Here is a 12,765-nt window from a genome sequence, read left to right as displayed (position 1 = left end):
AGCATGTTTCATCATTTGTATGTTAGAATCCATTTACATCTAATTTTCATTGTTCCTCAAACCTGCAAAAGATCATTATAACCAGATAAATAGTGCGTTCAAGTCTTCCTGGGAAGTTCGTAAGCTATTTACGAGTTGGGAAGTCGTGTTCACGACGTGTTGCTTTCAAGTCACTTTCGTTGGAGCAAAATGGCAGTGTACATTCTTTTAACTTGGCCTACACAAAATACAGCAAGTTTTTTAAACTCTTCTTCTAAAATAAAACACAAAGAATGTGCTTCAGGTGTGTTTTGCTTTTCAATGTTTTTAATTAATTGATGAAGCCACTGTAACTCGTTATAATATTAGGCCTATATTATTGTTTTATTACAATGCGATTATATTTTGTTCAGACAGTTAGCTTATTTTGTTGTAAATAAATAACCCTGACAATGTCACTAAAAAAAACATAAGTATTGTGGTATTCCACCCATAGACTATAAAAATTCCACCACGTTTCTCACTGACACGCCCCCAACTGGTAAAGCTCGTGGCAAATCCCGAGCTTCCCACTCGTGTTTACGACATTGTGGTTACGGTTATGTGCGTAAATAAATACGATCTTTCCGAAATGACTTAAAGGAACCATTAATTTAAAAGTATCACTTAAACAACAAATCCAGTCCCCAGATAGTGTTATAATATTCCAAACAGTACATCTCAAATCGTTTTAGGTTTCAAGAACAGGTCTGTCATCCTGTAATAAACTGATCAGACTTTTGACATTCATATGAGAAATGACGACAACTGCGAATCAGTGGCATAAAAATGAACAGTTTGGCCTTCAGGCAGAACACATAAAATGGTCCTATGAAAACACAATGCAAGTATATAACAAATGCATTCTGAAGCAACTCTCTGACTTCCAAAAACGAAAAAAATAAAATAAAATAAAATCAATAAACACAAAATTGTTAACAATATTAGTTTCAAGGGACAAAGTCTAAATATTTACTGTTAAAAAAGGCAGCTCAGCTGAAGATTGCAGATTGATTACAGGAGGTAATGTTAGCAGCAGACTAAGCTAAATTTACTGTCAGGTGTTCTATTCCAGCTCTGTATAAAGCCACACAACTTTTGAAGGCAACAATAAGGTTCAGATGTGACTTCTCAGATTACAGATTGTCATTTTAGGAACACCAGCTGCCTTCTGCTCCACATGGACGGCTAACCCATCATAGATCTCACATAACATAAACAGTGCAGATATGTGAAGCTTGTTGTAGTGCTCTTGTACCATTTATTTCTCTCACGAAGCATGTTGTTTCTGCTGTGGAGGGAGACCGGGAGAAAAGAGAAATGGGTACCAAACAACATAGGTCACGTACCACCCAAATATGCCACACAAGGTCCCTAGAATCTTGTCGATAATATCATGGAAATACACAGAAGTGCATCCGAACATCCATACCCAGATGGCTACAATCGCATTAAGTGCTATATAAAGACAATCAAGAGGAGCGTTTCTGCTAACATCAGTTATGTGTAACATGGGCACCATTTCCTCCACAATCACAAGAGAAGAGTAAGTCAAGATGAAGGAGTGTCCAGATATGTCAAATCCATCCCAGATGAATCCAGCCTTCCTGCATGCCGCCTTCGTGGTAATGTCACCAGCAAGGGTGGCTTGCATGTTGTCTGACTCATAACATGAACCTGTAATGTCTTCAATGTAGAAGAAAGTCTCAGTGCAGGTGTACCAAACGAGAGTTGCTACCAGGAGTGATGTAAGCCGCCTCAACACAAATCTGTGGCTTTTGTTGTAAGAGTTGGAGTAAAGGATGAATGGCAGAAGCAAAACAATGGTCCAACCCCAAGAAACTTTCACAAAATATCTGAAAGTAAAAAAATTAAGCAAAAAAGATTAAATGACTTTGAGCCATCAATGTCATAAGTTGTCAATGTCAAGCGTTGTTTTTATTATTGTATATATTGCTTTATATGGCATAATTAGTATTATTTTCTAAAAACGAACACATTTCTAATACAATTATTTAGTTTTACAGCGTTTCAATGAGTTCTAGCTGGGTAAAGGAGCTAGTACCCTAGACTTGTACTCACAGATTTAAAACATTCCTACTGCTACTGAAGTAGCTCTCCGGCACGAGGTCCATCATTTTCAAAACTGATCCTGTAAACGAGATACAAAAGAACAAGTGCGGTAAATAAGCACGGGTACATGGCTGTCTCCAGAAACAAGCCAAACTGTTCACTAAGCTGCCTACTGCAGCCATGTTGTTCTATCTATGTGCTGTTTGTGCTTGAATGCGGAAACAGAAACCCCGCCTCTACGAATCCTACTATGGTTACGGGTTGCTGATTAATATTCATGAGCAAGCGTTCACCATTGGAGAACTATTAAGAAACGTCGCCCTAACTAATTATTATTCAAGAGTCAGACGTCCGCCATTGGAAGGTTACCAAACACGTCAGCGCTATTTGATTAATATACATTAGTGAAACAGTCGTTCAGGTAGTTGCTGTAATTTCGCAATCTGGAATCGGGTGAGTTGTTATTCAGTATTAGCCTGACTTCGTCATACTCATATTCTAGTCAGAATGTGAGTCTGATACTGCTTCATAGGGCTTTGATTATGAGGCGTGTCTTAACCGAACCAGGAAAAAAAAAACTCTGCACTCAATTGGATAGACCTACAACCAATGAGAGCAACGCAGTAAGTCAACTACTTTGCATAGCACAGTTGTCTGTCAACTACAGAACTCAAATGCACGCACGCTGGAAGAAGTAAAATAACGAGTGTTGCTTCTTTTACTTGGTCCTCTATAAGTGCGACCAAAGGAGAAACCACAACGACCACAGGGTTTTCATTGCGTCCCATCTTCTTAGTTACCATCGGAGCCAGCTGATAAATTAAACTTTTGCCGAATCCCATAGGAAGGACGGCAAACACATCTTTCCGATCGACAAATGCCTTGATTGCAGTTCTATGTTCGTCTATTAAAATGAATGCGGTGTCGATTTCTTTTACAACGGACGCGATAGCGGAATCTCTACATCTCAGTTCTCCAGCAGCAGTCATCTCTGAGGGAAACCAGTTCAACCCAAGCGCTCTTTGATAACGTGAGGATTACGTCCCTGCAGATCATCTGTCCATCATCGTATAAAGCCCGCCCTGGCAATTTGATTGGCCCGACGATTTCTGAACCGATCATAATTACTCCTCAATGGAGCGAGTCCAGACCGAACTTCCCGATCAAAAAATGTTGTGGGGGGGGGTTCGGGCTGGCATCCAGGCTAATTCAGTATGCCGTGGTAATAAAAAAAAATAATTAAAAAAATCACGACCTCACAGTACTAATTAATTAATATCTTTCCTAAACATATGAGATAACACCAGAACGGACGTTGTTTAAATGTGAGTTCAAAAGTTTAAACTAATATAGCTATTTTAAAGCATGACAAAATATAGATTCTAAAATATTTATCACCTTGTTGTTTCACCTTTTTAATATAATGTGTCTTTCAAGAGGAGTTTTTGCAGTTTTTTCAACATAGGGTTTTAAAGTCTGTCCAATAGGTGGCATAATAAAATCACGAAAAACCTTTAGACTCATTTTTGGTATGATTTATACATTTAGGCACCGTGGAAAGTTCCACAGGCTTGCCCTTTTTGCCCTTTTTATTGGCAAGACAGTATTTATTCAGGGGCAGAGTTTCCAAGCATGTGTGCCAGTTGGCTATGTTGTCTCTCCATTCTGCCTCCCTCCACACATTGTGCCAGACAGAACAGTCTTACAGGATGTTAAATGCTGGTGTTTTAAAATTGATTGCATGGATTTAAAAATCATCTGGAAATCTCTATAACAGTTACAATTGGAAGCCGCACAGGTCCATTTGGACCCTTATTTGAATAACTAAATCCAGTTTGGACACTACCTGGATGCAGTCATGAATCATCAAAAGAAGGAGGCTATAGAATGGACCTAAAACGTTTGACATCCAAATTTTCACATGCGAATCGAAACCAAATTCTCTTTATTTTTATATTCATTTTAGATGTATTTTTACATAAACATAATAAACCAGCCAGCTGAATAGCTCTGATTTAAACATAAAAACTTGTAAATATAATTTTTATACTCTAGATTAGAAAGTTATGAAAATATTTTCACAAGATTTCATTTATTTATATCACATACAGTAGCCTACATTTCATAATGTTTTATTTGTGTTACCCATGGCCACTGATAAAACCCTTTAGACACCACACTTTAAGTGTCTAGACAAGATGATGTCATATTAGTGGAAGTGAGATTGTTTTTGGCCTGATTGTCTAGAGGTGTTTCACCCAAGCTTGACCCACTTCATACTGTCTCACAGAAGGGGGCCTCAATGAGTTATGGCGTTGTCTCTTCCTCAGAGCATTCCTGACAGTAAATCTGAAATGTTACAGCTTGACATCATGAGTACATCATGCGTGCTTCGTGTGTGTGTGCGTGTGTGTGTGTGTGTGTGTCCATGCAATGAAAATCAGTGAGGTCCAATCATGTTGTTTTGGACCCCTTTGATTTTCATTGTATGGAAAGAAACATTCTTCAGAATATCGGAGGAATATGTACAAGTAAATGATGACAGAATTTTCATTTTTGTGACTTTTATTTGAGGACAAAATGATTCGATCTATAACTGAACAATAGTTTTGGGTAATATTCAGTTAAAGTGAATTATGCATGTTAATTTAGAGATTCTTATGTTTTAATTTTATCAGTGTTATTCCACATGTTGTAGGCCTACATGTTATAGTATTTTACTATAGGATTATTTTAATTAAATGCAGACTTTCCAGCTAAACTAATTGTGCTATAGCACCAGGGTCTTGTTTTTTTTTCTTCAAAACATTCTTCAAAATATTTTCTTTTGTGTTCCATAGACGAACTAAAAGTGAATGATGACAGAATTCTTATTTTTAGGTGAACTATTCTTTTTTTTAATGATTTGAGGACAAAATAAGTAACTTGATTGATTAACTGAATTACAGTTGTTGTATTCAATCAGTTGAATAGTTTGCTTATTGGTGTGAATTTAGTGATTATATTTTTAGATTTTACATTGGTAATATTTTTCTGCTGATTGTTAATACATTTTCAATCAAATGCTTTCCAGTAGCTAAACTGGTAGCAAATGGTGCTAGCAATGCCAGGTCATTGATAAAAATAAGGTTTCAATCTACTTTTGGATAAAAGTGTCAGCCAAATTGTATCAATTATAAGTTTGTATCTACAAATGAATAGTTAGTGTAATGAGAATATGTGTGTGTGATTCGATTCCTTTAATTCCAGTAACTGGTGGTCAGAACAGACCCATTGTCTCTGTTCCCTTCAAAACTATCCATCACCATGAACAGCTACATCACTTAGCAAATTTGTTTTCAGGGCTGCCAAAACAAAGTTTAGACTGCTGAAATGACAAATGGAGCAGCAGCAGGGAATGGGAAGTCCTGGATTTATGCTAAATGACGTGATTCAGACAGAAAGACCCTTTTCATTGCTGTGGAGGAGATAATGGCACAGCTGTGCACCTTTTAAAGTCACCATTTCTCTCTCTTTCATTCCCACAATGCACAAGGAGAAGCATGAATGAGGTGCAGTCAAGGTAACATTATGCGAATGAATTAAGCTTAATATAAGCTATAGCTACTGCTTGTACATGCACCGAGTGATTCATTTTATATTTCTGCTCAACATTTATCACGTCCTTTGATGTGTGATGACAACACTATTAAGTATGTGAGAGAATTGACAGAGACATGTCTGTGGCTATTTTTAAACGTTACACTCGACAAGGGCACATTGTAGCTTAGAGTTATGTTTACATCATATTAGCACATAAAGCTGTCAAACATTTGACCCGGGGAAGAACGTTTATACATGCGTCTCGTCAATGGAATGACTAAGCTTGTGCATTTTGTCTACAAAGTCAAAACCATAAGGTTGCAACATTGTGAATGTTAAGTAGTGACATCATATGTTTGTCTAGAGAACAAGTTAGGGCTCTCTTGCCTATATAGTAAGCCAACAGAAAGTCTTCCAAATAGGCCTCAAGTTGAACCTTGACCCTGCCGACCTTGGGAGTTTGAGGATGACTGCTAACTTTAAAAGTTTCCTTTGAGGTCTCTAAGCCTTCATGCTGATTAAAAAGGCTTTATTTCTTCATTATAGTTTGACTTTCACTATATTTTGCTTATAATGCTGTACTAAATTGAATTCAATACTAGCTGTTAGCCCCAAAAAACAAACTGGAAGTCTTTGAACTTTATTAGTTAGAAGAATGACAACCACACTCACACAATGGATTGTGATGGATTGAAAGTCCCAAAAAGCAGATACAGTAAGTGCAAATGATAGGCGGTATCCATTATTGATATTGCATTGACGTTTAGTTTCTGCTCAGTATGAGGTGAATATTCTGCATAGGCGAATTGCCACATAGTAATAAGTCAGAATACTCAATGTTCTATGTGACCCTGTTTAGTAGTTGCGACAGTCAAAGTTGTGCAGTGTATATTGGCACTGGCCAGAGACTAGAGATATTACACATGGCATGTCCTTCCTGAATAGACAGTTGGAACAATGTGCTGACTTGGCTATGACTTTAAAAGTTGGACTTTAATTCATAGAACAACTCCCTCCCTTTTATAAAATCCTTGCCTATGTGCTTATTCAATTTATTTTATTGAAACATTTTGCCAGGACGTCTGAGTGCAGCTCCAAACAAAGCTCACAAAAAAAAAATCACACATGTCCGATATAAGCGAGGAACAGAAACGGATGGTTTAAAGGAACAAGAGCCAAATGTAGCCAAGCATTGTAAAAACCAATTTATCTTTGAATATTACTGTGCATGTGCTGTATGCTATTTGTTACTATAGCCTATAGTATTTGGAAATCAAAGGATGCTATACTGGTAAGACAGGATGTGAAATCAGAGGTGAAAGTTGCCCAAAAAGCTAAACAAAAAACTAAAAAAAAACTTTGAAAATCACAAAGGTAATGGAAAGAAGAGAGCTATGACTGTTGAAAAGTCATCAATCTTAAAATCCTGTTGGAGAGCATGGCTGTTTGGAGATTCCACTGACTGTGTGCTGAAAAAGCAAAGACTTCCATTAAATTGTTTCCTGAACTTTGGGAACATCCCTGTGGGGGAAGAAAAAGAGACAAGGGCTTTTCTTTTACGTCAAATGGCCTTAGAGAGTTGGCCCAGTTAAAGTTCGCTGCCACACATGTCAAAGACGTTGTTTGCAAAGGCCAGAGTTGAAGTGGAGATCTTTTCAGCTGCTCTTCTCCAGGCTGTGCTAAAGTGCCGGAATCACTCCTGAAGGCATGTGCTGCTGTGAAGACCACTGAGGACCCCCGCTCTCTTCACACTGCAGGACTACATAAGTATATGCCACACTTTTCTCCTAAATAGCCATTATGTGTTCACTTTTTTATGATTAGATTAAAAAAAAAAATCAAAGGAGTTTATTGAAAGATCTTTGTTGTTGATGTATTTCATTTTCCATCAGTTGAGATGGTCATATATATAATACCTTCAAAGACTAGTGAGCGCATTTGAGTGTAATGTTTGTCAATTTGGTTAAACCCTTTTGCAATGTAACCCTATGATTTGCTTTGTGTCAAACCATGCCACTTTGATAAGAATATGTATATATTAGGGCTGTCAAATCTAACATACAAGTTTGTGTTTATATGTGTGTGTGTGTGTGTGTGTGTGTGTGTGTTTGTGTATTATATATATATATGCAAATGTGTGTGTGCATATATTATATAAAAACAAAATTTTGTGTTAGATTCGATAATCGTGATTAATCATTTTGACAGCATGTATTAATGCATGTATTAATTTGACCATGTAAAACCATATAACAGGTTTAAAACATATATTTATTTATTTATAACTTATTTTATAGTTATGTACATTCTATAATGTATATTAAATATGTTATTTTAATTTTTTTAGCAAGATATAAAATAACATCTGTCTATATAACTAACAAAGCAAATTGTATAGGGTTAAATTAGGCTATGTAACTACCTATATATATATATGTTTGGTCATTTTTGGGTGGACTATAAATTGTACATACCGGGTTATCTGCTAATTATATCACTATGTTGACATGTTTATCTATTACTATGGTTTAAATGGTCTGGCTATTATCTTACGAACAGAAAGTGCAGGATTAAACGATAGGCTACTTGCACTTGAATATGGACATAGCGTTCCTGTGCTTAAGTGTTATTTTGCTGACTAAGACAGTGAGAGATTGTTGACATTGTATTCTCTTTCCACAAATAAAGCACCTGTAGCCAACCAGACAAGAGGAAGCGCGATGAATTTGGCCTGCGTTCAGCTGTTCTTTGCCGGCGCCTTGTGGACACTGCCGTGCACGACAGCAGCAGTGGCGGTGAACGGCACAACAGAGCAGCTTCATCTCGATGAGGTTTCAATGGAGGATGTCCTGTGGAACAGCAGTGACACCAGCGCACCTCGAGCGCGGCGGAAACGCTTCATCTCCAGCAAAGATATGACGGCATTACTGGACTATCACAACCGCGTGCGCTCACAGGTCTTCCCACCCGCAGCAAATATGGAATATATGGTAGGCTGGCTAGGGTATTTTTATGTACTGTTTTTTGTTTTGTTTTGTTTTGTTTTTTACACATTATTATTGTTTTATATTGTATTATTGTTCAAACACACAACATTAAAAAAGAGATACCTTTTTTATTAGGCTACATTTAAAAAATCTTCAAGTCAAGTGAGCTTGTGAACGGCTACCGATTCATTCAGTCATTGAGTTAAAGTCTGAATAATTCAGATCTGCTTTATGAATCAGATTCAGATCAGAAAATTAACTTAAAGGAATTGTGTTAAATGAGACGTTGCTCACGATTCAGACACCACCAGGGCTAAAGTAAAGATTTGATAAGTTAAATTTCAGACTGTTGCTTACAGAATTAATATGGCTCCTCCAGAAGTCCTCTGAAAGAATATATAGTCGTGACTCTTATAGTCTATTATATTGTTTATAATAATTTTACTTGACATCCTCGGTTCATATTTATTGTCAATGCATGGTCCTTTTGGGTGACCTATTCTTTTAATTATTTGTTTATCTATCCCCTCTCTTCTTGGAAAGGTGTGGGATGAGAGACTGGCTAAATCTGCAGAGTCCTGGGCCTCTCAGTGCATATGGGACCATGGACCTCCTCATGTTTTGCGGTCCACTGGACAGAATCTGTCCATTATTTCTGGAAGGTACAGACCCCTACAAAAACATACCAAAAATGGGTACACTAATGGTATCGGCATGAATTAATATCTGAAAACCATCAATTCTGGATTAAATTTACACATTCTGAGTATGATTGTTATTATTTCTTTCATTTTGCAGATACAGATCGATCGTTGATCTGGTAAGATCCTGGTATGGAGAGAGACACTCTTTCTCCTTCCCTAATGGATGCAGTGGCTCTGTCTGCACACACTATACCCAGGTGGGTCTCCAAAATGATATATATAAGCCTAATTTATTCCTGTGATGGCATTTCAGCATCATCGTCTTCAGTGTCACATGATCCTTCAGAAAGAATATATCTTAGTAATTACTTTTTGTTTCAGATGGTGTGGGCCAACAGCAATAAGATTGGATGTGCTGTCAGAAGGTGTTCAAATATATATGTTTTCGGAAGTATGTGGAAACAGGCCACTTTACTGGTTTGCAACTATTCTATCAAGTAAGAATCATTTTCTACTGTATCAATACAGTCATTTTTAAATAATGGTTGCACTTTATGAGAAGATTTTTGCAAGAAAAGGGAAAGTAATCAAACTTGCTCATGTTGCTTCTTCTGTTGTAGGGGGAACTGGGTAGGAGAGGCTCCATATAAGACTGGAAAACCATGCTCTGCGTGTCCCTCAAGCTATGGAGGATCATGCCATAAAAACCAGTGTGACTCCAGATCAAAATCCAGAAGAAATACGAGTGGTTTCAGAGGCTAAGCGATAAAAAAAAATCCCTAAAATCCCCCAAAAATTATTTTATTAAAAATGTAACCACTAAAATGTACAATTTTTACAATGCAACTTATTCCGTGGTTATTTTATTAAAAAAATAAGTGCTGTAAAATGTCCAATTAATCAAATGTGTAATTGTCAAATTGCATCAACTGTTGTTGTGTTATCATCACCCCATAGTTGTCTATGTTTATTTTATTACTTTATAAGTTGTTTAATGTTCGCCGTTTGTTGTTTTTCAAGGCTTTGTTTGCACTGTTTTACTTATAATTTGTTTGTACTAAGTTGCATCGCAGTGACAATTCACATTGGGTGTTAAGCACTTTCTTTCTTTTATTATTATTATTTTGTTCTTTTTGTACAGGTAATAAATTTTCTTTAGATTAGGAAAAGTCGTGTGTTCGGTGGTTTCTAAGTTACTATCGTTTTGAAATGTCTATTGCACTCAAGTCACACAGAGGACATGACTGCATTGTCAACACATTTGTCCTCATAAAAACAGACCTTTTATTTACATTTTGTCTTATAACACAGACAGACTGCTGCCAACACCTTATAGCAGACAAAAAACAAAGAATATATTAGAAGTTACTCATATTATTAAGGCATATGTGAGAAACTGGTCCAGGATCATTTTGAGTTGCAGACCGAAACCATCTTTTATCACCTCATTAATGTGCTCAATCCATCTACAAGAGCCAGATCTGCTGTAAACCATGACTAAAAGGCTATTAAAGCTATAAACAAAGCGCTGGGCCTTGGTCTTCAATCCAGTGTATAGAGAATACTTTACCGGTAATTGAGATCATTCATCTGTAACAAAACAAGAATATATCACTGTTTTGTTTTTTTTAATCAAAAGGGCATCAATCAAGGTGTCGGCTCCTGGTAAGTATAAAAGTTTGGGATCAGAATATTTTTTTTTAAAGAAATTAATACTTTTATTCAGCAAGGACGTATTATTTGAATCAAAAGTGACAGTAAATATTACAAAATACTTAAATAAATGCTGTTCTATTGAACTTTCTATTGATCAAATAATCCTGAAACAGATGTATCACAGTTTCCACAAAAAAAAATATTAAGCAGCTCAACCTTATTCAGCGTTGATAATAATAATAAATAATTTTTCTTGAGCAGCAAATCAGCATATGATTTCTGAAGGATTATGTGACACTGAAGACTGGAGTAATGATGCTGAAAATTCAGCTTTGACATCTTTGAAATAATTATGTTTTAAAATATATTAAAACAGAAACCAGCTATTTTAAATCGTAAAAATATTTCACAATATTATATATTATTGCATAATAGACTTCAAAGACATTTTAGAAAACGTAGAGCCTGTCTCTATACCAGAGTGACAAATCTGGGGAAAATCGAAAATTCACTTTCCCATGAAGCTGCTTAAAAGTGAAAGCAACAGTAGACTTGTGTAATGCTATACAATCCTGCCTGAAAGCATCACATTATATTCATGGGAAAAGCTGTTGAAACTAAAATTATATCCGTTAAGAAAAAAGGCAGCTCAAGTTCTAGGCCTATTTATGTAGCTCCGCCCCTTTTCCAGCGCTAGCTCGCTGTGTTCTGTCTTCCGGTTTGTATTTCCACAGAATGAAGGTAAGACCTTACAGATTTATGAATGAACATGAAACATTACAGTGCCCATGATAACTCCCGTCAACTCTGCCATAAGTAAATCTACTTCACCAGCTAATTACTTTTACACAGCGATGCCTTAGAAATATAGGCTATGTTTACAACACCATTTTCAACTAAAACCTTTTTGTGCGTTTTTCATTTACACGAACATGGCGTTTTGGGGGCCAGAAAACGGGTTTCAAAGTTCAAGTTGAATATGATACACTCCATGTAAACAACAAAAACGTGAATTTGTGAAAACGGTGATGTCATGCGCATGCCTATTACATGCTCAGTCAATAGATGTGGGGTTTCTCTTAAAGTGACATCTCCAACTACTGCCCTGCATGAATAATACAGCGTTTTTAGTCGTATTTGCCGATCCGTGTGAACGGTGATAGCTTTTGAAATCTATTTTTAGTACTACAACGTTGTCGCTGCAAACATACCCATACTGATACATAATACTCTTAAGGTGGCTGCCCGTGCCACGGTTGTTTCTCTGGCGCATAAGGTCTATAAGATTGAAATGGGATGGTATTGGTCTAATGGCTGAGAATCTAACCCTAATAATTAATTAATATAAATAATTACAGTGGTGGAAATGAAAGCTGATATGAGGCATGTTGTCAAACAGTGAATTTGGACTATTTCTTGTCAAAGATAATGAGAATCAGACAAATCAGAATATCTTAATGAGTCTGCGTAAACGCTCCACTCCTTTCTTTTCTCACACTCCTTCCATCTCCTATATGCTTAGCTACACAAAACTCTAACCTTTAATGATTCATTCCTGAATATGGCATGAGTTCAAAAAGATGGAGACTTTGAGAAATTGAGAAAAATTAAAACAAACTGTCTATTTGAGTTTCTATCATCCTGTTGCTATAGCTACAGCTGTCATATGGATTGGTCTCTATACAAGCCTGGTTACTGTTTAACCTCTCCACCCACATTTGCCCAGATTAGGAAAATCAATAAGATAACAGGAGTACCGGCCTTACCTTGCGCCAACAACACCTTCACCAGAAACAGAGGACTGT

General features: G+C 36.6%; 2 protein-coding genes across 4 annotated transcripts; one reads left to right on the top strand and one right to left on the bottom strand.

The window, feature by feature from the left end:
• Positions 1 to 923: 923 nt before the first annotated feature.
• fitm2 (fat storage inducing transmembrane protein 2) lies at positions 924 to 2,277 on the bottom strand. The gene is made up of 2 exons (XM_056268031.1): positions 2,101 to 2,277; positions 924 to 1,874 (listed from the first exon to the last, which is right to left on the bottom strand). Exons 1-2 carry the CDS (start codon positions 2,271 to 2,273, stop codon positions 1,289 to 1,291), a joined length of 759 nt encoding a protein of 252 aa, XP_056124006.1. The 5' UTR covers positions 2,274 to 2,277; the 3' UTR covers positions 924 to 1,288.
• A 3,198-nt stretch (positions 2,278 to 5,475) lies between these two features.
• On the top strand, positions 5,476 to 10,473 carry r3hdml (R3H domain containing-like). 3 transcript variants are annotated; one of them, XM_056268123.1, is made up of 7 exons: positions 5,476 to 5,653; positions 7,333 to 7,440; positions 8,362 to 8,663; positions 9,204 to 9,322; positions 9,459 to 9,561; positions 9,686 to 9,801; positions 9,925 to 10,473. In XM_056268123.1, the coding sequence occupies exons 3-7, from the start codon at positions 8,394 to 8,396 to the stop codon at positions 10,064 to 10,066; spliced, it is 750 nt and encodes a 249-aa protein (XP_056124098.1). In that variant the 5' UTR covers positions 5,476 to 5,653; positions 7,333 to 7,440; positions 8,362 to 8,393; the 3' UTR covers positions 10,067 to 10,473. The 3 variants fall into 3 exon arrangements, with proteins under 3 accessions (XP_056124098.1, XP_056124096.1, XP_056124097.1); XM_056268121.1 differs by having other exon boundaries at positions 7,305 to 7,440; XM_056268122.1 differs by lacking the exon at positions 5,476 to 5,653 and having other exon boundaries at positions 7,060 to 7,440.
• The last annotated feature ends 2,292 nt before the right edge of the window (positions 10,474 to 12,765 follow it).

Source organism: Rhinichthys klamathensis, unplaced genomic scaffold, assembly GCF_029890125.1.
Source record: "Rhinichthys klamathensis goyatoka isolate OS25496 unplaced genomic scaffold, OSU_Roscu_1.1 h1tg000269l_1, whole genome shotgun sequence".
In the NCBI taxonomy this organism is placed as follows: Eukaryota; Metazoa; Chordata; class Actinopteri; order Cypriniformes; family Leuciscidae; genus Rhinichthys; species Rhinichthys klamathensis.
This window is presented reverse-complemented; position numbering and strand designations above follow the sequence as displayed.

Coding starts and splice junctions, on each gene's coding strand:
- fitm2 (XM_056268031.1), bottom strand. CDS start 2,273: ATGGCTGCAGTAGGCAGCTTAGTGAACAGTTTGGCTTGTTTCTGGAGA. Junction 1,875..2,100: donor AGTAGGAATGTTTTAAATCT/GTGAGTACAAGT, acceptor TTTTACTTTCAG/ATATTTTGTGAAAGTTTCTT.
- r3hdml (XM_056268123.1), top strand. CDS start 8,394: ATGAATTTGGCCTGCGTTCAGCTGTTCTTTGCCGGCGCCTTGTGGACA. Junction 8,664..9,203: donor CAGCAAATATGGAATATATG/GTAGGCTGGCTA, acceptor CTTCTTGGAAAG/GTGTGGGATGAGAGACTGGC. Junction 9,323..9,458: donor CTGTCCATTATTTCTGGAAG/GTACAGACCCCT, acceptor TTCATTTTGCAG/ATACAGATCGATCGTTGATC.